General features: G+C 42.7%; 1 protein-coding gene and 2 long non-coding RNA genes across 3 annotated transcripts; 1 reads left to right on the plus strand and 2 right to left on the minus strand.

The window, feature by feature from the left end:
• The first annotated feature begins 347 nt into the window (after window positions 1-347).
• LOC133392958 (uncharacterized) lies at window positions 348-5,788 on the plus strand. Its single transcript, XM_061655618.1, has 2 exons — window positions 348-615; window positions 1,059-5,788. Exon 2 carries the CDS (start codon window positions 2,844-2,846, stop codon window positions 4,134-4,136), a length of 1,293 nt encoding a protein of 430 aa, XP_061511602.1. The 5' UTR covers window positions 348-615; window positions 1,059-2,843; the 3' UTR covers window positions 4,137-5,788.
• Window positions 3,410-6,348, minus strand: LOC133392966 (uncharacterized). Its single transcript, XR_009765932.1, has 3 exons — window positions 6,240-6,348; window positions 5,729-6,172; window positions 3,410-3,536 (listed from the first exon to the last, which is right to left on the minus strand). It is a non-coding gene; the product is annotated as an uncharacterized LOC133392966 (long non-coding RNA).
• A 9,235-nt stretch (window positions 6,349-15,583) lies between these two features.
• LOC133392964 (uncharacterized) lies at window positions 15,584-16,529 on the minus strand. Its single transcript, XR_009765930.1, has 3 exons — window positions 16,379-16,529; window positions 16,217-16,282; window positions 15,584-16,146 (listed from the first exon to the last, which is right to left on the minus strand). It is a non-coding gene; the product is annotated as an uncharacterized LOC133392964 (long non-coding RNA).
• Window positions 16,530-24,362: the final 7,833 nt, after the last annotated feature.

The following is a 24,362-nucleotide window of genomic DNA, read 5'->3' on the forward strand; positions in this document are numbered from 1 at the left end:
TCTCGAGGGTGGGCTACTCTACACGCCAGATAACTTAATTCATCTCTCTGATATTTCGGTTAACTCTGAAACAGTTGTACAGGTGTTATTTGGATTGAAAAGTTCTTTTACTCCTGGTCCAGATGGCATTCCTGCCTCAGTTTTAATAAACTGTAAGGACGTGCTTGCTCCACAGCTTGCTGAAATTTTCAACCTTTCACTTTCTCTCGGGGTCTTTCCTGCTCTTTGCAAATCCTGTTGGCTTTTTCCGGTACACAAAAAGGGATGCCGTTACATTGTTTCTAATTATCGTAGGATAACCCAAACATGCGCCACAGCCAAAATATTTGAGCGTTGTATCTTTCCAACCATATTTCATAGTTGTAGTTCCGCTATTAGCCCTAAACAGCACGGGTTTATGCCTAGTAGGTCTACTTCAACTAATCTCATGTCTTTTGTTTCCAATATTTTTAGCTCTTTTGAGACCGGTACCCAACTTGATTCAATATACACTGACTTTCATGCTGCATTTGATAGTTTACCTCACTCTTTATTATTAGCTAAACTATCTAAACTTGGTTTTGGTGCTGGCATTATAAGCTGGCTGTCCTCGTACTTAAGTAATCGATCTTGCAGGTGAACCGTAAATTAGAACAACTCTATTTAAAAAACAACAAATAATTAGCACTTAAATTTACCGCACCCAAACGAACCAAAAAACCACTTATACAGCTAGAACAATTACACACTTTATTTCCTAACGCAGCTAGCCTTTGTACCCTATCCAATCTAAACCGCACACGTTTGTCCTACAGCTAATCTAAGAATAAAAGAAGCATCTGTGCTTTTGGATCTCTCGCACCTCGCACCCCGCACTCACTCTCTCATCTTTTCGCCTCTTCGTCGTTGCTCTTAATCCGCACTCACTCTCGCATCTTTTCGCCTCTTCGTCTTTGCTCTTATCCGCACGGCTACTCACTCTTCCTTATCTCTTCAATCCATTTGCTATGGTAGCCGGCCGAGATCTCCGCAGTCGATCTCGTTGCATCTACTGTGGTACAGTCGAGGTCGCTACACAGGGTTAAAACCGGGTCGTACTTATCTGAGGAGATTTTTGTATGTCAGTTGTCCCTCAGGGTTGTGTGCTATATCCTGTTCTGTTTTCTTTGTTCATCAATAATGTTTGTAATGTTTTACCTCCTGACGGTCATCTCCTTTATGCGGATGATATCAAAATCTTTTTACTTGTGTCTTCTTCTTCTGATTGTTTGAGACTTCAGCATTACCTTAAAGCATTTGTTCATTGGTGTTCATCCAATTTACTTCGCCTGTGCTCTGAAAATTGTTCTGTTATTTCTTTCTCTCACTCTCTTTCTCCTATTTTTTTCAACTATACTCTCTCTAACTCGTTCCTCTCTCGTGTAATGTCCATCCGTGACCTTGGTATTATACTCGACAGTCGTCTTAACTTTAAACTGCAGCATGATGAGGATCTACTAATAGCTGATCGAACCCTTGGGTTTATTTTACGTTTTACCTATTTTTAGAGATCAAAGCTTCCTAAGAAACCTTTATTCTACTCTGGTAAAGCCTCTTCTTGAATATGCTAGTATCATCTGGAATCCTCCTACTATTGATGCCTGTTCGAGAATTTAAAGCATTCAGCGCATCTTTACCAGGATTGCTTTTCGTCGTTTGTTCGGTGCTGCCTCACTACCTCCCTATGAAACGCGATTGCAGTTATTCAATATTCACTCTTTAAGCTTCCATTGCCAAGTGTCTCAGGCATGTTTTATTGGTGGCTTATTACTTTCTGATACTGATGCTCCTGATTTACTCTCGTCCATCTCGCTGTATGTTCCATCTCGTTCTCTTCGATCCTCTGTCAATTGAAACACGTCATACTCTTCATACTTTCAATGATCCTATTCTATCCTGTTTCAGGTTGTTTAACCACTTTTACCATCTCTTTGATTTCGACTTCTCTCTCAACTCTTTCCGTTACCGTTTTTTTTCTTCTAATTCTCTTTAATTATTCTTCTAAGTTTTCACTAAGTTTATGATGGTCTCTACGCTCTACCTATGTTTTTTTTTCTTTAATTTTTTTGTTAGGTCAAGACTTGTTTAGTTAGGCTTAGTTTTTCATGAATTATTTTGTTTATTTGTTAGGGTTTATTTAGTTTTAAGTATGTTTTATTTAGCCTTGATGGCGGATATTGAATAAATAAATGAAATGAAATGAAATGAAATTATCCGAAAGAGAGGAGGTGAATTCAGCCATCGGATAAAAAAACCCAATTTGCTAGCATTGCTAGCGGAGCTTTCGCTTCATGGTCAGTATCCCCAGAAAATATATGGAATTCAGTTAACAGCACATATTTTTTTAGCTTTAATTTACTTCTACATCTTCATAATACCTTGCTAGCAAATCTGGCATAGAGTCCTTGCGGGTTGCTCTTGCTTGACACTTGTTAGCAATTTCCGGTGAATGTGGTAACTGTGCTGATTTTTAGATCGCACTGCTACACAATGCATATAACTGAAGTTCATTTTTTTCATCAAGTTCATCGTAAACTATCGATTATCATCGATCGTTGGTCACAAAGGGCCTCAAAGACTTCCTTATGGGTGAATTTACGTGTGCACGCTCACCATTTTAAAAATAACAAAGACACCACGAGCTACTCCACCTGGATGACCAGACACCAGCCAGCCCCAATCAGCGCGATCTTCCAAATGGTACAGATACGGTCGTTGATGATGGTGCTGCTACATTATTAAAATACATACCCGCTACGCTGCACGGTCCCAGTGAGCGAGTAGATACGTTCGCTTTTTTAGACGACAGCTCTACATCCACGTTCATGGAGCATGAGCTGCTTAAGGAGCTGGAAGTTAGCGGAACACCGCACCCGCTATGTCTACAATGGACAGGAGAAGTGACGAGAGAAGAAAAAGAATCGGTAAGGCTATCAGTGCGCATATCGGGTCGCGGCAAGTCACATGCGATACACGAGCTAGTTGCAGTACACACGGTCAAAGAGCTCACCCTTCCGGCACAATCTCTCAACGTAGCACAACTGACAGCCCAATATACTCATCTGAGAGACCTGCCATTCGAGCCCTACGCTAACGCCGTACCCCGCATCCTCATAGGCATCGATAATTGCCGCATTACACGAGCCCTAAAAAGCGTGGATGGAAGGTGTAATGAACCGGTCGCTTCGAAAACCCGGCTAGGGTGGGTTGTCTACGGGCCTTGCTCGGTTGCGAGAGTAAAGCCGAATTTCACAGGCAGCTCGATTCAAAAATGTTCGTGTAGTTTCGCGCCAGACGAACTTCTAAACGGCGCTGTGAAGCAATATTTTAATCTGGAGTCGATCGGCATTGACAAATCAGTACGGCCGCTGCGGTCTAAGGATGACGAAAGGGCGTTGACCATACTTGAGCGAGAGACGAAGTTCGACGGGCAGCGATACGAGACGGGACTTTTATGGCGGTACGACTGCGTAAATCTGCCTTGCAACAAAGCCATGGCGCTAAAGCGGTACGCTTGTCTGAAACAGAAGATGTTGAAAGATCCGATATTAGCTGATGCGGTAAAAGAAAAAATAAAAGAGTATATGGCAAAAGGGTATATACGGCGCTTGAGCAACGAAGAAATGTCAAGAAAGCATGCAAACGACTGGTATCTCCCCATCTTCCCGGTGACCAATCCAAATAAGCCCGGCAAGATACGCATGGTGTTCGACGCTGCGGCCAAGGTGAACGGTGTTTCCCTCAACTCGCTTCTGCTAGCCGGACCGGATTTGCTGGCTGGACTGCTTGCCGTTCTGCTTAAATTCAGAGAGTTCCGTGTTGGCGTTGTCGGAGATATCCGGGAGATGTTTCACTGCGTAGGAATAAAGAAGGAAGATCAACGCAGCGAAATGATCCTTTGGGGCGAAAGTAATCGCGGTGATCCTGACGTTAATGTAGTCACTGTGATGACGTTTAGAGCAGCCTGCTCGCCGACGAGCGCGCAGTTCGTTAAGAACCGAAATGCAGAACGATACAGGAAGGATTTTCCACGGGCGGTGGACTGCATCAACGAAGAGCACTATGTCGACGATATGCTCGCCAATGTGGAAACAGAAGAAGGCATTCGAGCTCGCTGACACGGTTCGCTATATACACGCGAAGGGTGGTTTCGAGATTCGGAATTGGGCGTCGAATTCACGCGAGGTGATAGCCATGCTGCAAGCAGCACCAGCCGACGGGAAGGACATCCAGATGGGAAATGATCCCCCTACCGAGAAGGTGTTGGGGATGTGGTGGATACCGCGTCAGACACATTCACGTTTCGATTATCCCCAAAATATGATGAGGACTTGTTAGCTGGACGCAGGCGGGCGACGAAACGCGAAATCCTGAAAACGCAGATGAGTCTATACGACCCGATGGGACTCGTGGGTCACTTTATAATGTATCTTAAAGTCCTACTACAAGAGATATAGCGAGGCGGATTCAGTTGGGACGAAGAACTGGACGGTGGAATAGCAGACAAATGGACTACTTGGCTACGAGTGCTTCCTGCGGTACAGAACGTGACAATACCAAGATGCTATCGATATGTTTGCTCGACGAACGCGAAAAGAGAACTGCACGTCTTTTGCGACGCCAGTGAGAACGGAATGGCTGCGGTAGCCTACCTGCGATTTGAAGAAGGCGACCATATAGAATGTGCTCTGGTAGGTTCCAAAACGCGTGTTGCCCCACTAAAGTTTCTGTGCATCCCCAGACTGGAACTCCAAGCCGCAGTCATAGGAGCACGGTTAGCGGACACCATTCGTCGAAGTCATCGGCTGGAGGTTAGTCGCACCATCTTCTGGACGGACTCACGTAACGTGCTGAGCTGGCTACATTCCGATCACAGGCGTTACAACCAGTTCGTAGCGTTTCGAGTAGGCGAGCTGCTCGAAAGCACCGATCCGGAACAATGACGCTGGACACCGATGAAGATGAACGTCGCGGACGACGGGACGAAATGGACAAAGTTGCCGGACCTGTCGGCACAAGGGCGCTGGTTTCGTGGCCCATCATGCCTTTGGGAATCAGAGGATGCAGGCCACATATTGACGCAAGAAGAGACACACCAGAGGAGCTTCGGAAGAACGTACATTACCATCGAGTCGTCGAATCACTCGTTGTACTCGAACGGTTTTCGAAATGGAACCGGATGTTACGAGCTGTAACGTTCGTTATTCACTTCGTGGCCAATATCCGACGCCGCATACCTAAAGAAACTGGCCCACTAACACAGGAAGAGCTAGCGGAAGCCGAACGCGTGTTAATTCGGCAAATACAAGGCAAGGCATATGACAGTGAAATCACCAGTCTACGAAAACAGGCCATACAGAAACACCCGTGGAAAAAGGTATCGCGCGAAGCAGCAGCATCTACAAACCTTCGCCTATCCTGGACGACCAGGGGATACTGAGAGTGGGAGGCAGGTTGGTAGAAGGCACAGGCATCAACGAACACTCACGGAACCCGATCATCCTACCTTGGCAAGACTACGGAACTGACCTGATAATTCAAAACTATCACGAGCGCTACAAGCACGGCAACCACAACACCGTGTTAAGCGAATTGAGGGCGCGGTATCATATTCCGAAGCTACTGGGGGAGTATAGACGCGTTAGGAAAGGCTGTCAGAGGTGCAAAATAAACAACGCGAAGCCAGAACCACCACAAATGGGTAACTTACCGCCACAACGTGTCGCAATTGCTCAGCGTGCCTTTTCATTCACAGGTATCGACTATTTCGGCCCGTTTTTAGTGGTCGTCGGTCGAAGAGAAGAGAAACGATGGGGAGTCCTAGCTACCTGCTTGACGTCGAGAGCTGTCCATCTCGAGGTAGCAGCTTCCCTCACCACGGCGTCGTGCATATTGGCGATTCGACGGTTCATCGCCAGACGCGGTATGCCTCTGGAAATGATCAGCGATAGAGGTACCAACTTCGTCGGAGCCTCGCGCGAGCTGAGAGAAGTGTTGGAGGAGGTTGATCACGACGCCCTGATGACGGAGTTTTGTGGACCTAAAATGAAATGGACCTTCATCCCGCCTGGAGCACCTCATTTCGGCGGCTGCTGGGAGCGTTTGGTACGTTCCGTAAAGAAGGTGCTTAATCAGTGTATCTTCCCCAGACGACCTACGGACGAAATACTGCTGTCAACATTCACGGAAATAGAGCTCATCATAAATTCACGACCACTCACCTACGTGCCCCTGGACGACGAAATGGCTCAGCCTCTAACACCGAACCACCTGCTTCTCGGGAGCTCCGATGGGAGCAAACCACCGACGGTTTATTGCGATAATCCCGTTGCCATTAAATCGTCGTGGAGAATGGCACAGCATGCTGCGGATTTGTTTTGAACCAAATGGGTAGCAGAGTACTTACCTACACTTACCCGCCGGACCAAGTGGTTCAAGCCGGTGCGGCCAATCGAAGTAGGGGATTTAGTCGTAGTGGCAGACAACAATCTTCCCAGAAATTGTTGGCCCAAGGGACGAATTGTGGCAGTAAGTCCTGGTAGGGACGGACAAGTAAGGCAAGCCACCGTTGAAACGATCCATGGAACATACCTTAGGCCTGCGCAAAAATTAGCAGTTTTAGACGTTTCACCTTAGAGTAAAAGTTTAAGCGGGTTACACGTTCAGCGTTTACGGGCTATTGACTAAAACAACCATCTCAACCGTAGCAAACTGGGGGGACAATGTTGGAAACTCGTGAGTGCCCAACAATCTGCCAGGTCACAGCGCGAGAGAAGAAATGGATAGATGAAGAAAGAGTGAGGGGGAAGTCAAGCGAGCGAGAGGAAAGAGAGGGAAAACGATAAGTTTGGCGATAAAAGGGCAGGATGCGCCTGCCTTCGCCCTTTTAGTTGAAAACGGAAATCTATAACAGTGGACTAATTTTTTGATTCACTATCAGCACAATAAAAAAAAACCAGTGTTATCCAAAAAAATCCACAACGTTTTCAACAATATGTCATCAAGAAACCGATTTTACGCCTGTAAAAATAAGTATTTGGTAAAATTTCAAACTTCTTTATGTGTTTATGTAGCCTAAAATGTGTAGAAAACGAGGGTATTTTTTATTTTCACTCAGTTTTTATCAAAATACTAGAAAATTTCATTTCAAAATTGCATCTTAAGGTACCAATTATGGCTATAGTGTTCCTAGCAATTCGCCATGTACCAATTGTGGCTGTATGCTAAAACTCGTGGATATTTACATCAAAAATACTTTGTGATATTGTTTTAACTGAAACCAAGTAATAATAAGTTCACTGCACCAATATAAGTAAGTAACCACCATTAAATACGTATCATTAACATTTTAAAATATCTGTTTTCCATCACTGGTTGTATTGATATCCACGCTCAATTACTCGCACAATTGATGAGGCTAATCCTAAAAAAATACTTTCGTACACCTTTCTGATGATACCGTACGGACACACACCTGACAATACTTCATATCACCTCGAAGCTATACCGAAGCCAGCTACCGTTTCAGCGCGATACGAAGATGAGCACAAATCAGGGTGGTCTGTTTGAATTTGTTTAAATGAAGAATCGTAGCCATAGTTCAACTATCTTCTGGCCAAGACTAGCACTAACTATTGATCAGGGAAGAACAAGAGCGCATTTGGGAATAAGGCGATACGAGTGGCTTCAGATTTCGCATTTTTGTATGAAAGTTATTCAAGGCTGTATTATTTTGGTAAAAAATGATTCTATTTCATTCTACTGACTATTCCACTGATTACTGATTCGAACACTTTACAACTAAATGATGCTTAAAACACATATTTACACTTGCCATTGCGAAAATTACGAGAAACCCGAGTTGTTCTGATGTAAACTACGCGCTACGACCAAAACGACAATGGTCAACAAAGCATCCATAGCATACTGCGATATTTGGTACACCGGTTAGTTGTACCAATTATGGACGTACAGAAAAAAGGCATATTTTCGATGAAATTTTGGTAAATTTTGATGTGTATACGAAATAACTAATATTTTGCTCCAAAATGATGTTTTTGAGATAAAATTATGGGTAGGTGCTTGAAAATCGCTAATATCCTACAGTGCTTCTCTTAGCAAATGGTAAGAGATACCAAAAATCTTGGCAACACATTTTAAAAGGGTGATATTTTACAAACGGAAGTGACCAGCACGGAACTAATGAAGCTCAAACGTGTTAAAATGTTCGTAATTAAAATGAAAAATCCTTCCGTGGTTTTAGAATGCAAATAGAATGTTTTAGAGCGAAAATTATGTTCGTTATAGCCATAATTGGTGCTATAGCCACAATTGGTACACTTTCCCTAGGTCAACTCCAGCAGAAAACCACCAGCCACAATAAGAACATAAACACTTACGAAATATAAAACCGTCAAGCAGGAAGCGCATTATAACGTTTCGCAAATCATAACGCAAATGCAAAACCAATTGCGCAGGGTAACCCAGAAAGAACACCCATCAATAAACAATAACGTTCGATCGTCTTTATCCACAAAAACATTACAGGAAACTCGACAGACGATCAGAAGAAAGTAGGTCAGTTTAAAATATAAACACCTAACGCAATGTATGGATGACAAAGTGTGTCATCATAGAAAATAATTGGTTATAAATAAAGTTTAAACTGATTGCGACTTCACTTCACAACTTACAGACACGTTTGGTTATCAGCTGTTCAGTCGGTTGACCGATCAGCAATACCCCATCTTCAACAAAAGTGCAAGTTTGCACATTAATCGGTTAATACTTCCGCAGTGTTTTTAACGCCGCCTGGAATCCGACCCGTTGCGTAAAGCAAAGTTTCATTGTTTTACTCGTCCGTTGCATAAGTGTAACTTGACCATCCTAACGTAGGAAGCGAATGATACGACACAATCGCAAGTGAACTAACCTACGGTACATTCTCGCTTCGATACCCCGCTTCGTTCTGCACTCTTCTTCTGCATTCCGCGCATCAGCTTACCGCATACGGTTCTGGTAAACAAAAGTGCGCGACGGGCCTACCACATATGTAACAGGTTGGCTGATAAGTCCCCGGTCTGACACGTAGATGGCGCCGCTAGTATTAAATGCATATTATTTTTATATAGTACCAACCTTCAAATGATTCGTGTCAAAATTTGACGTCTGTATGTCAATTAGTTTGTGAGACAGAGCGTCTTTTGTCAAGCAACTTTTGTTATTGTGAAAAAAATGGAATGTTCCACCAAAACAACGCACCGTGCCACAAGTCATTGAGTACGATGGCAAAAATTCATTAATTGGGCTTCGAATTGCTTCCCCACCCACCGTATTCTCCAGATCTGGCCCCCTGCTCGCAGGGAAAAATTTTGGCTGCAATGAAGAGGTGGTCGCCGAAACTGAGGCCTATTTTGAGGCAAAACCGAAGGAGTACTACCAAAATGGTATCAAAAAATTGGAAGGTCGTTATAATCGTTGTATCGCTCTTGAAGGGAACTATGTTAATAAATAATAAAAACGAATTTTGACAAAAAAATGTGTTTTTCTTTGTTAGACTGGGGACTTATCAGCCAATCTATTATGCCTAATTACACAAAGACTTTAGATACCATTAAAATGATGTAATAACTACCATGTAAAAGAACAGAAGAAAATTAATCGCTAATGAAATCAGGATTATTTATTAGGCATTCGTAATAAGATATTGATAAGAAATGCGAATGTAGTGTTATGTTTGTTGACATATTTACATTTGGGGAACTTTCAAGGAAATTAGGAGCCCCATCATCAGATCCCCACCCCAGATCGCCCACTTAGGGCCCTGCAATGGATAGATCCGCCTCTGGTAAATGTGTTAAATATGAGTTTCATCCCACGTACACGCGCACGGTGTACATCCCATTTGACATTTTCGAGCACGAATAATCGGGAATTCCAGCAAATTACAGCAATCCGTAAAACAAGAGCCTTAAACTTCCCTGCACCAGTTTAAGGGAATTCAGAAAAGGTCCTTTCAAATCAACTGTGATACGGCTGTTTCGTTACTTTCTCCTAGATTCGCTCGGAAATGATGTTTCCTATCGTTATAGTAGGCCATGTTCCCATTTTATACTTAAATAATATCAATTTTTATTAAATAACGTCACACAAAACTAGCATTTGTTTTAGAAAATCAACTTCACTTTCAACACATTTGATCACACACTACTAATCGAGCAGATATGTGAAAACAATTTCGAGCAAATGTCACTTGAGATGGGCTCGTTATCTAACAAAAGCAATTCTTCCTACTGTCCTACGCTGAGTCCGAGTGACGCCCCTAGTTCTTTACCTTGTTTGTAGTGTTGGGTCAGGTAGCTCTTTTCAAGGAGCGGAGTGAAGCGCTCGTGCTCACCAAGGTGCAGCGGCGGATCTAACGGTAGGCGGACTAGGCGGTGGCTTGGAGCCCCGCCGATTTAGGGGCCCCGTAGATCGCTAGTCTGTAGTATGCAGTATGTATAAAAGAGGACAGACAGACTAGCTTCTAGCCCACCGAAGGGACCTCGCGGCGGGCGAATCATTTACCCCCCACTCTCCCCTCCCCCGTATTCATCCTCCTAACAGTAAGATGTGTGCCAGTACCCCCTTCCCACTAGATTTACCTAAACTCGTCTTACCGCCAAGGGTCTCCGATACCCTTAATCCACACTTGGCCCTGATAAACTTTTTTTTTGTTTTTTCTTCAATTTGTAAAAAACATAATAATGACGTGTAAATTTCCTACATAACAATATTTCTTATTTTAGGTTAGCGGATTCGTATACGTTGTGAATGTTTTGGATTTGCTGAAAAATAAATTTGGAAATATAGAACCCAATGATGATACCAATAGAGTTCACGTCGAACTATTTCTTGTCGTATGTCGAACACTATGTGATGCGATGAGATTTGAGCCTGCGAATGCAAAATATTTCCAAAATGAGGTAGCGTAATTACGTCTATATTGTATGATTGATTGTTTTAATTGTTTTTCGTTTTTAATCACAATTTAGGTTGTTAACGCACTATTTTTGGAAGCTATCAAGGCTTTGGGGTGTTTTTCAAGCAATGATCAAATTAAAATGTTTTCATACAACAGTGAAGCTGCTAAAGAAAATGTCATGCACCCTCCACATGATCTGTCGGATGTCGATCAAAATTTAATCCAGACATATGCAACAATCTTTAATACTACAATGACCCAAGCGAATTGTCCATGGTAAGTTATACATTTATGAAATTTTGCATGCATTTCACCAAATTTCTCTATTACTTAAAATGCTCCAACACACATATGTACATATATTTACCCTAGCGTTTAGATATCCTGTAGAAGTGGGCATTTCGGCTCTTCGGTATTTCGAGTCGTTTTTTGCTGTGAACGTAAACTTTATTTCGGTTCTTTCGTTTTTTTTTGTAAACAACAATACCGGTAAAGGTGGTCCCATGGTACAGTCGTCAACTCGAACGACTCAATCACATGCCCGTCATGGGTTCAACCCTAGAATGGACCGTCCCCCCGTAGCAAGGATTGACTATCCGGCTGCGTGGTAATGTTTTAAGTCTCAAAAGCCTGTATAGGCCGGCATGTTGGCCCTCGACGACCGTAGAACGCAATTTGGCTCCTCTGACCCGTTCATACTTATGTGCCGTGCTTTCAACGCAGTCAGCGACGCTTTTGAGCCGAGGATTTTGCCAACTGAGTTTAATGATCGTGTTTCTGTGTTAAATTTGGTTCCATAGTGCACATTTTTATGTTTTATGTTATTGTAAACCAATGTAAAGAACTCATTGTAAAACATTGCTAAAATGGTTCGAGAGGGCATTATTGTCCATCGATAGACAAATAAACATAAACATAAACATAAACATGTCCGTGTAGAACTGAATGCATCGTGCGTTTCTGGTTTATTTGGCACACCTCTAATTTTGTGTTCGGATGGCCGATAAAACGTTGATAGTAATGACGCGAACACGAACTACAATTTACAACTTATATTATAACTAAAATCCGTGCCGCGCTGACACACAATCGTTCGCCACCAATGCCAGATCGGAAGAGAGAGAGAGAGCAATTACTTAATTCTAATTCTCCTAATTCTAATTCTCCTAATTCTCCAGATTTCGCCTTGCATATCTAGTTTCGCCTCTCTCGTTGCGTCGGCCGCCTGACTGGTATCGGCGGCTGTCTCCAGCCGCCATCCAGGGGTGAGCAACAATACGATCACAACATCTCCTTCCTTTAAATTCGCTGGTACGACTCGAACCTACGTGGCGGTCTTCTAATACGAGAAGATCGACGAGGAGATCGTTCCAGCGTGCGACTACGAGGACGTTGATTAGGAAGGATATCTATGTAGGTTTAAGTTAGTGGTATAGGCAATGCTGCTTGCTCTATCGTATGATGTGTGCCTATTAAATTCCATTCACTTAATAAAACGTCTAGCGGCAATCCATCGGGATGGTGTTCATGTTCTGAGTATACATTACGCTTGTGAAGCTGATTTATATGACGCCTATGTATTTTGCTACCTGCTGTTTTAATTTCATACATAACATTCCCTTTTTCAACTTTTCCTGATATCCATTTGTAAGCATAGTGCGTGATATATTTCAAAATACTGGTTCACCAATTTGGAATGTGCGTGATACGGAAGCTAGTTGCAATTTTCTCCTTCGGTGGTGCTTTTGCTGCAGACTGACATACCTGGCAACTGTTGACCAAATCAACTATATCTACATCCATTGATGGCCAATACACAAAGCTACGAGCGATTGCTTTCATCCGGACTATCCCTGGGTGACCTTTATGGAGCTGATCAAGACATCGTTTTTGTAATATTGCTGGGATCACTACCTTCTCTCCAAAAATTATGCTTCCTTGCATTATCGTTAGTGCATCTTTCCGACTATAAAAACATGATAGATCTTTTCCATACTGCATGTCGCGAGGCCAACCATGTTTCACAAATCCATACACCCTTCTTAACAGCGTATCATTAAACGTAGCATTTGCAACCTCTTCATGAGTGAGCGGAAATGCTGACAGCGAGTTAATTGCTACATACGCTAAATCTTTTTCTACTGGCATTTTCATGATCGCTTCGATTTTGTCCGGGTTAGGGCGTAGACCTCTCTTGTCGATAATATGGCCCAGGTACTTTATCTCTTTGACGTTGAAAGCACATTTATCCGCTCTTATGGTAAACCCTGTGACGAACATTCCACACCGTCTAGACAGGTCTAATTTCGATACGCACACGCACTGCCCAGTACCGGAATAGCTAACGACAAAACGGACTGGGGCTGCAGTGTGCAATAAGAGATGCGTGTCCGCGACTTTATCGAATGGTTCCCACATTTTGCCACCTTACAAAATAACAGGGAACCGATGACAATTTCGGTTCCCACAACAAAATGCAACTTTGGCAAAACGGCTTCAGGTATCTCGCCTGACGTGAAACTAATGAAATTAATAAATAGAACGCATCGTGTCCGGAACTAGGACAGTGATGAACGAAGAAACAGACTTGAAGGTTCTGTTCAGTGTTGACCATAATATCACAAAGGTGTTTACATATTTACACATAACATAATACACAAAGGTCCAAGTTATTACAACACAAACTCTTCGATTCGTTTAAGTACATTAACGAATGTTTCATCGTGCTCATGCTGAGTTTTACCTCCAGTAATTATGTCGTCTAAATAGCCTGAAACACCGTTTAATCCAGTTAACATTGCGTCTATGATTTGTTGAAATGCAGCAGGGGCTATCTTAACGCCAGGTGTAAGGCGATTATAATTGTATAGACCTTTGTGTGTGTTGATTGTAAGCAAATTACGATAGCGCGGATCTATCTCAACTTGTAAGAATGCGTCGGAAAGATCTATTTTACTAAAGACAATACTGTTTGCCAGACGCGCAAAAATGTCCTCCGGGATAGGGAGCGGGTAGTCAACCACGTTGAATAATCCCCGCAGATTCGAATTGCACCATTCGAACAACGACTACTGTTGCAGCTCATTCGGAAAAAATCACCGGAGTAATGATTCCAAGTTGCTCTAACCGGTCTAATTCACTTTTTACTGCCTCCTGCAAATGGACAGGCATAGCGTTAATCGTTATATCAACAAACCGACGATGATTATTAACATTGAACACATTGACTTTCACGACTTTGGTATTAGCTACATTCCGATTTTTAAATCCTGGCTTCCACTTTGGTTTAAAATTTTGGCTATGATTTTGGCTTGACTGGCAATAACCTTCCTTATGACCGAAACGGTTGCAATCGTTGCATTTGTTGTTGTAAAACGGGCATTCACTAACCCGGTGTAAATCACCGCTCTTAAAGCAATTATACCTTGGCTTTCGTAATTGTGTTGGTGGCGAACGTTGGAACCGCTGTTCCCGCGACTGTACGGCAAATACATTTTCCTGCGCATTCGACTCTATCATGGCGCTGTCCCGCTTCAAATTAACTTTTCTATGACACTCAGCTCATAATTGTTGTAATGTAACATCAGGCTTATCCTCTATACGTGCGAGCATCCTAGTCCTCATGTCTTTATCTGACTCGTCCTTGCGTCCGCACACAAAAAGTAAAAATGATGCGGAAAAATAATTCAATGCCGAACACGTTAAAGCCTTTTGGTTGTACTATAGCTGTTACCAACAAATATGTCTTTTTATTCCGCCAGTTCGTTTGTAAATAACGCTCTGGCTAATCTTGCGAGTCTTTTTAGCCTATTTTATTAAAAATATTCTCTCTTTTTCCCATCTCTTTTCCTCTCTCACCAATTCCTAACGCATATGTCGACAGGTCGTTGGAACCATCCTCTTTTGCTGTTGTAAGGTTGGTTCGTTTTTTAACACCCATGTTGAGCAGCAAAGTGCGATGGCGGAGGGACACCCGAATGCGATGGCGCAGGCCGGTAATCACGGCCGAAATTTACAGCTTGCTAAGGATAAGTACCGGCATGGTGCTGCGTAACACCGCCAATAACTGGTCCGCCGGGTTTTTACACCGAGTCCAATGCCCCGGGGGCGTCCAAATGACGAACGCCTTTGATCTTCATCGGGATGCGCGCCCGCACCGTTTGCCTCAATGGTGCTCATCCTCCGTCGTTTGCACTGTGGTCGCGGAATTTTCGTCGGGTGGGTAAAATAAAATAATCAAACAGAAAAACGTTAGACTCGTCGCCACTTTTGTGTTCGGATGGCCGATAAAACGTTGATAGTAATAACGCGAACACAAACTATAATTTACAACTTATATTATAACTAAAATGGTAAATCCGTGTCGCGCTGACACACAACCGTTCGCCACCAAAGCCAGATCGGAAGAGAGAGAAAGAGAGAGCAATTCCTTAATTCCAATTCTCCTAATTCTAATTCTCCTAATTCTCCAGATTTCGCATTGCCTATCTAGTTTCGCCTCTCTCGTTGCGTCGGCCGCCTGACTGGTATCGGCGGCTATCTCCAGCCACGATCCAGGGGTGAGCAACAATACGATCACAACATCTAATATCATGCCCGCCCAACCGACATTATCGCGCGACATTTTAAAATTTTGTATGAGAAAAAACGGGCTCAAAACGTTCTCAAATCGTGCTCATTAGCAGCACTAAAGAGCACGTCTCTGCAACGGTGTGACAGCGTGTATCATACATGTGGTTTCTGTATGCTACATTATTGTTCAATTTCTTTCATTCTCTCCTTTCTCCCAAAACAAACACAGACTCTCTTTCATTTTCCCATTCCACACATTCGCTCTTTATTTTACCTCTTTACCTCTACTCACACATACACTTTTCAATACTCACATTTCACACTGCCGAAAACCCGTTGCGGGACACACACGTACCCGTCTTGCCTGCCTTCTCTCCTCGTTCTTCCTTTCATCCAGCGTTGGCTTCGTCGAATGGTGTGCACGCGTTAAAAATTCTTCCTGCTTGCCTCCCCCTCGCTGTTCCCAGATGCTGCGCTAGCGTGCTGGATAATCGTCCCTACCTTCCTGCCGCCTCTCCTCTACCAGGCTCTAGCACGTTGGAGGATCGGATCGTTCCTGCCTTCTTTCCTCTCCTGTTCTGTTTTCGGCACTCCTAGGGATAGAAGGAAATATTAACTATTTTGCCAACAGCTGTTCAATTTAACGTCAAGCACAATACTTACCAACCAATTGAATATTGCTTCTGTTGTGGTCCGTGCTCACTTCCGTTCGTGCGTGTGTTACGATTTCTTTAAAAAAAAACGAAATTGATTTTATATCACAATTATCAATACAATTCAGTTTGATAAAGATTGATATAACCCTTTATTAAAAACTGTACTTACCAAATAGTTTTTCCGTACTGGTTTCACGAGAGAAAAAACGGACACACACCGACGCGTCCTACCGCTTGCAAACTTGATTTCACACTACCACATTTTCATGTGAACGCGAAGCAGCGCCTTCCTCGTGTGGCTATACAGGTATTCCCCGATATACGCCATTCTCGATAAACACGATTTCGCTATACGCTTTATTTCTAAATTTGACGGTTCTTTGAACAAGTAGTACTAATTTTAGAAATCGAATGTCAAATGCAAAATAAATTCCCTTTTGGTTGAATATTAAAAACCATTTCAAATGGTATAAAATTGAAAAATTCAGTTGAAATTAGATCAAATAACTAATTTAGTGGCTAAAACCTACCACTTCATGCAAAGTTATACGGATATTAGTTATAATTTGACTGAAAACCTCGAAATTCGACTTTCGCTATTGTATATTCGAGATACGCTATTGCCTCCGGTACGCATTGATAGCGTATATCGGGGAGTACCTGTACAATGATACAAAGAGCGGGCGAGAGGAGAACGCTTGCGTGAACGATTGGTGTAGCAAGCGAATTTGGACAAGTCCCAGAAAAGCGAGACGCAAGAGTTTCTCTCCAACGATGGAAAGGGATGAGCTAAATGAAACATGCGAATCGTTGATGCGACACAGCCAAGTCGCAAGCAAATACAGACCAACACCCAGAAGAGCGAGGCAGAATGAAAAATTTTGTGAATGTTAGAATGAGAAAAATGATAGATACACATAAAAATCGCGCGATAATGCTGGTTGGGCGCTTGGCAAGATATCGCGCGACATGCATGCTTGAAATCGATGCTTGTTACCCGCTTGGCAAAATGTCGCGCGACATGCATGCTTGAAATCGATGCTTGTTAACATTTTATTTCAAGCATCGTGAGTGTCCCAGCGTGAGCGCTGAGCGCACCTCCCCTCATTCCTAATGCCGCGTTTTTGGTTAATCCTCGCTCCCACCCTTTCATTCCTTCTCCTCAACGAACCCACCATTCCCGCGAGCGTAGACCGATCAAAAAATTCCAGGAAATTCCGACAGTAAGTGTGCAGTTTTTTATTCACAGTACTGTTTGGCAAAATATCAATTCTTGATGGGGCGTACTGGCGATCAAATCGTTGGCTGCTTGCTCCACCGATGGCGCGTGCTGTTGGAAGAAAAACACTTCTTGTTTGATGCGTTTTCCTGAGGAATGAAAAATATATCTAGCATTAGAATGGTGAACATAACTAGGACTATCACGAAGATATTTGAAGTTAAACGGCGACTCTGTAAGCCCGGTTCACCTTCTTTGATCGGTTATCAGGAGATTTGGTAATGAAATAGCTAGGTGTGATGGCAAATAATAGAAGAATAAACAAACATTAAAAGCAATACGATTGTTAAAACACAAACATCATTTGAAATATTCTTCTTCTTATGCATGCACTTACCCGTAGATCATGTAACAGAACAAACTGCAGTTACGCCTGCGTTTACATCTTTCACGATTTACTTAACCACTTTTCTATAAACATTTTATAATTTTCACTGCATCTTCCGGCACCGATCCTTCCCAAATGAAATTTGCATTCGTTCTGGCAATGAATTTCGATCGATCACAACACAGCGCGAGAGTGAAGAACACAAAGTAAATGGCACTATGTACAAGTGTTAATCATTTGGTCAAAATAGAGTATAATGGAATTCATTTTACTTCAAATGAATTTAATTTATTCTGATTTACATTTCAATTATTGTTATCAGCCTAGTTGTTAATGTTTAAAATTTTGATGAAGTGAAAACATCATTACCAGATAAATGAAAGCGGGTAACTGCCCGCTTGGCAAAGAGTAACTCATTTTAATGTCTCTCGCTACCCCTGGCCCTAGCTTTGAAGGAATCATGCGACACACTAGCACTCCACTACCCCATCCCCCCACCATCGAGGTGTTGACCAAAATTTCGCTGTGTGCATGAGACACACACTCGCACTCCTCCACCTCTCCATAGCCGATCGCTCCCACCGTTGCGAAGTTGCGAGAATTTTTGCTCTGAGCGTGAGACCCTGAAGCGCCAGAGATGACACTATGTGTAAAGACGATCATAATTCGATATGGTCAAGATGCGTCGATTATCGTTTCATTTATCTGGTAATGATGTTTTCACTTCATCAAAATTTTAAATGTTCACAACTAGGCTGATAACAATATTTGAAATGTAAATCAGAATAAAATCAATTCAATTGAAGTAAAATAAATTTCATTATTCTTTATTTTGACCATATGATCAACACTTGTACATAGTGCCATTTACTTTGTGTTCTTCACTCTCGCGCTGTGTTGTGATCGTTCGAAACTCATCGCCAGAACGAATGCAATTTTCATTTGGGAAGGATTGGTGCCGGTAGATGCAGCGAAAATTATTAAATGATAATAGAACAGTGGTTAAGTAAATCGTGAAAGATGTCAACGCAGGCGTAAATGCATTTTCTTTGTTACATGATCTACGGGTAAGTGCATGCATAAGAAGAAGAAACTTCCAACTTATGTTTATGTTCTAACAATCGTTCTGCTTTTAATGTTTGTTTAATCTTTTATTATTTTCCATCACACGTAGCTATTTCATCACCAAAGCTTCTGATAACAGATCAAAGCAGATGGATAGGGCATACAGAGTCGCCGTTTAATTTAAAATATCTTCGTGATCGGTAAGTTTTAAATAGTACTAGTTTTGTTCACCATTCTAATGCTCGATATATCTTTCATTCCTCAGGCAAACGCATCAAACAGCAAGTGTTTCTCTTCCAACAGCACGCACCATCGGAGGATCAAGCAGCTAACGATTTGATCGCCAGTACGCCCCATCAAGAATTGATATTTTGCAAAACAGTACTGTGAATAAAAAACTGCACACTTACTGTAAGAATTTCCTGGAATTTTTTGGTCGGCCTAAGCTCATGGGAATGGTGTGTCCGTTGAGGAGAAGGAAAGAAAGGGTGGGAGCGAGGATTAACCAAAAACGCGACATTGAGAATGAGGGGAGGTGCGCTCAGCGCTCACGCTGGGTCACTCAGGATGCGTGAAATAAAATGTTAACAAGCATCGATTTCAAGCATGCATGTCGCGCGACATTTTGCCAAACGGTTAAGGGCAGGGGTTGCGAGAGGCATCAAAATGAGTTACTCTTTGCCAAGCGGGGAATATATCGCCCGCTTGGCAAAATGTCGCGCGACATGCATGCTTGAAATCGATGCTTGTTAACATTTTATTTCAAGCATCGTGAGTGTCCCAGCGTGAGCGCTGAGCACACCTCTCCTCATTCCTAATGCCGCATTTTTGGTTAATCCTCGCTCCCACCCTTTCTTTCCTTCTCCTCAACGGACCCACCATTCTCGCGAGCGTAGAGCGATCAAAAACTTCCAGGAAATTCGGACAGTAATTGTGCAGTTTTTTATTCACAGAGCTATTCGGGAATATTTCAATTCTTGATGGTGCGTGCTGGACGAACGAAACGTTGGCTGCTTTCTCCACCGATAGCGTGTGCTGTTGGAAGAGAAACACTTGCTGTTTGATGCGTTTGCCTGAGGAATGAAAGATATATCGAGCATTAGAATGGTGAACAAAACTAGGACTATTTAAAACTTACCGATCACGAAGATATTTGAATTTACACGGCGACTCTGTAAGCCCGATTCACCTTCTTTGATCGGTTATCAGGTGCTTTCTTAATGAATTAGCTAGGTGTGATGGCAAATAATAGAAGAATAAACAAACATTAAAAGCAATACGATTGTTAAAACACAAACATCATTTGAAATATTCTTCTTCTTATGCATGCACTTACCCGTAGATCATGTAACAAAGCATACTGCATTTACGCCTGCGTTGACATCTTTCACGAATTACTTAACCACTTTTCTATTCACATTTAATCATTTTCGCATCTATCGGCACCGATCCTTCCCAAATGAAATTTGCATTCGTTCTGGCGATGAGTTTCGAACGATCACAACACAGCGCGAGAGTGAAGAACACAAAGTAAATGGCACTATGTACAAGTGTTGATCATATGGACAAAATAGAGTATAATGGTATTTATTTTACTTCAAATGAATTGATTTTATTCTGATTTACATTTCAACTATTGTTATCAGCCTAGTTGTTTACGTTTAAAATTTTGATGAAGTAAAAACATCATTACCAGATAAATAAAACAACAATCGACGCATTTTGACTATATCGAATTATGACTGTCTTTCACACATAGTGTCATCTCTTGCGCTTCAAGATCTCACGCTCAGAGTAAAAATTCTCCCGTCTTCGCAACGGTGGGAGCGATCGGCTATGGAGGGCTGGAGGAGTGCGAGTGTGTGTCTCATGCACACAGCGAAATTTTGGTCAACACCTCTGTTCGTTCCTGATTGTAGCACATCACTACTATTTTCCCGATTGTTGCCCATCACTACTTTTGCGGATCGCTACCCAACGGGACAAAAGTAGAAAGCTTGGAGCAAAAGAATCGTTTGTCTCGCTCTATCCTCTATACCGCGCTTGCTTGCACTCATGCGCGAGCGCTCGAGTATACCCGTCCGGCAAAATGAGTGTATTTTTTGAATGATTTGAGTACCGTCCCCCGTTAGCAGTTACTCTTGGAGGAATGAGTTACACCCTCGCGCGAGCCCTCCCCCTCCACACCCGTAACGCACGGTGCGCTCTGCAGTTCTCAATGTGTTGTGTTCTTTCCAATCATGCTACCAACACATCCACAGATATTTGTTTCTTTCGTTTATCGTTTTCTTTCATGCATTGCCACGATCGCAAATACGCACTTATTCCAACAACAAACACAAACACGGTCATTTTTTATTTCATTAAACACTTTATTGAAACATAAATTACACTTTCACAACACATTTAGAATCCTTCATACTCACGAATGGCGTCATACTGCAAAGTACCGGGTCGAGCCAAGCTGCGGGAAACTTGTCGACAATCTGCGTTGCCTCTGTTCAGCAAATTCTTACCTGTCGATGCACGCACTGCATGTGCGTCTGTACACACTGTTTACTTCACACTTCACCAAAACACACCAGCGCACGAGACTTTGACGAAATGCGCTTCAACGCACAAACACTGCGCGCGGGACTTATAACGAAACGCGCACAACCATCTCCGACAAAGCGTCGCGCTGTACTGGTGGTTTTGTACGCGTAGGAGGGGGGACATACGGAGCGATGGTTCGATGCTGTAGTGTAAGCGAGACAACACGATGTGACGAGCAGCTCCAAGTTGTTGAGCTCGCTGAAAGAAGACACACACATTCACAGACGGCTCGTCAAAGCACGGTATTTATCAAAGTAGAACAAGAACGTAAGCGTGAGAGTGAGTCGTTGCGTGCGTGTGTGTGGTGTACACGCGAGAACTCATTTTTTGCTCTTTCCTGGAACCCACATGTTTCTACATTCTTCTGATTTTAAGCAACAAAAGTAGAACGGGAAGTAGAAGGCTACTTCATTTCTTCTTTCCTTACTACTTTCGAGCGTGTTGACTCGCTTGGGTACAAATTGTTCGACGGGTCATCGATCGTTTCGTCATCACGCACACCATTATAAAAATGCATTATAAATAAAGTGGCAAAGCCAAATTCCCTCTCTTGTCATTCAAATCCTCTAGCAAGCAACACGCTTCGCTCATCTCATCAACAACTCCTTGGCACACACAAGTGGCACAGAACTCCAAGCAAAACCACCCAGCTTGGTAACAAAAGCACACAAACGGCTCTTTTCAGAGCCACCAATTCATTTATTAACACGTTGTCTGCCACGTTTTTTTTTTAAATTGACGGGTTTTTTTCCCGATTGGGCCACGTCAGCCACATAGTGGCTGACACATTACACATTGTAAAAGACGTGTTACAAGAGATACATTTGCACGTATTTGATCGGTTCGTTCACAATGCTTTTTTTTCACGGCTATTATTTCTTAAAAAAATGATTAAAATATCAAAATGAGTTTCTATTATGTTTTCATCCCATCCGACATCCGATTCCCTTGCAAACAGTAGTTGGAGTCGGAATATCACCGACTTTTGCGAGAGGTAAAGAAAGGGAAGGGAAGGGAGGGGGGTTCCAAGAATGAAATTCCATGGAATTAGCCCAACAAACGACATTGTGGAGCGACTGAGACAACAAAGAGAATTGGTGAATTTGATTTAAAAGAGAAAAAATGCAAAAGCAAATGCAATCGTTGCAAAGAGTGCTTCCGTGGCCTGACGGGGCAGTTCAGTGGGCATGTATGGAGGCAGACAACGTGTTAAGAACATCTCAAAAAATTTAAAACACAACGTAGGGTTCCGTACCAAACATTTTGGTTCCGACAAACCAGGATTAAATATCCTAAAAAATTGTGTGTGTTTTGCGGCCACCGTGTGTGTTCCAAATGTAAAGTTGTACACCGGTTTATTTCATTCGCGGTCGTTAAAGTTCATTCGCGGCGCGTAGCGTTTCACAAACGGCACATAGTGTGTATGTGTGTGCTCGCGAAAAAACTCTTGAATGCAAAAAGCGGTTCACAATTCGTGTGTTCCAAGTGTAACGTTGTGCTCAGGTTTGTGCGCAAAACAAAGTTTGTTCGTGGCGCGTACCGTTTCACAAACGGCACATAGTGTGTATGTGTGTGCTCGCGAAAAAAAAAACTCTCGCTTCACAATTCGTGTGATCCATGCGCATTATCCTTGGTGCGTTATCTTGCGGCGCATATTCTTCACAAGACACTCAATAATTGTGTGTGCGTTTCGCAAAATTTTGTGTACCTCCTCCGAATACAAAAAGTGCCTCACAACTTGGGTGTTCAAGGCACATTGTTTAGTGCATGCCATTTGCATCGCATACAATTCCACGAAACTTCGCATCAAAGCCTGTGTGTTCAACAATTCTTACTAACCGTGCAGTGCGCGTTTGTACTAACACAGTAAAGTGATTTTTTTCTCAAGCAACCGCGTTTGCTCAGTGAACATTAAAAATGACGAAAACAGACAAGCTTAAGTCAAGGCAAGCCAGACGGCAAAGCCTCCTTGTGTCTATGCAACGACTTGCGCAGTTTGCAAATGACTGTACTGCACAACAACAACAGCAAATACTCGACCAACTAGACCGGTTATCGAAAATTTGGGAATGTTTCCAAATGGTACAAGAAGACTGCGAGGAATGAGACGATTCCGAGAATGCTACCAGCGAAAACGAAGCGTTATTGTCACAAGCAGAGGAGCTTTACTTCGAAACAAAGGCCGCGTTAACAAGATACATTCCGGCAGATGCCAAACAGCAGATCAGGCAAAAGAAGAGGTAACCCGCCCAGCAAACGTATGTGTTAAACTACCTATCATTTCATTACCTGAATTTTGTGGTGAGCTCACAGAGTGGCTATCCTTTCATGACACCTTTGTTTCACTTGTTCATAATTCTGAATAAATTTCCAACATTCAAAAATTTCATTACTTGCGTGCGTCCCTCAAAGGGGAAGCTGCCGGAATATTACAACCAATTCCTATAACAGCAGAAAACTATCAGGCTTGGAAAGCTCTTTTGAATCGATATTCCAATAAAGTACATCTTCGTAAAATGCACATACGTGCATTGTTCGAGCTTCCAAAGCTAACCAATAGTCACGCCCCAGACTTGCGACAATAGGCTAACCAATTTCAGTTACACATCGATATCTTAAAACAATTAGAGGAGAGCATTCCTGACAACAGCACAATTTTTGTGGAACTTCTTGCTATCAAATTTTATAAAGCAACATTACAAGCATGGGAAGAACACAATTCCCAAGACATCCAGCCAACTCATCCAAATATGACAAACTTCTTGTTGAAAAGAGCTCAAACAATTGAAGCAGAGGACACCACAATGCTGGTGGTTACCAGTACAGCGCGACGCTTTGCCGGAGATGGTTGTGCGCGTTTCGTTATAAGTCCCGCGCGCAGTGTTT

The sequence above is a fragment of the Anopheles gambiae genome, chromosome 3, assembly GCF_943734735.2.
Source record: "Anopheles gambiae chromosome 3, idAnoGambNW_F1_1, whole genome shotgun sequence".
Classification (NCBI taxonomy): Eukaryota; Metazoa; Arthropoda; class Insecta; order Diptera; family Culicidae; genus Anopheles; species Anopheles gambiae.

Bases quoted from the DNA above. Each gene is read 5' to 3' on its own strand.
- LOC133392958 (XM_061655618.1), top strand. From the start codon at position 2,844: ATGGAGCATGAGCTGCTTAAGGAGCTGGAAGTTAGCGGAACACCGCAC.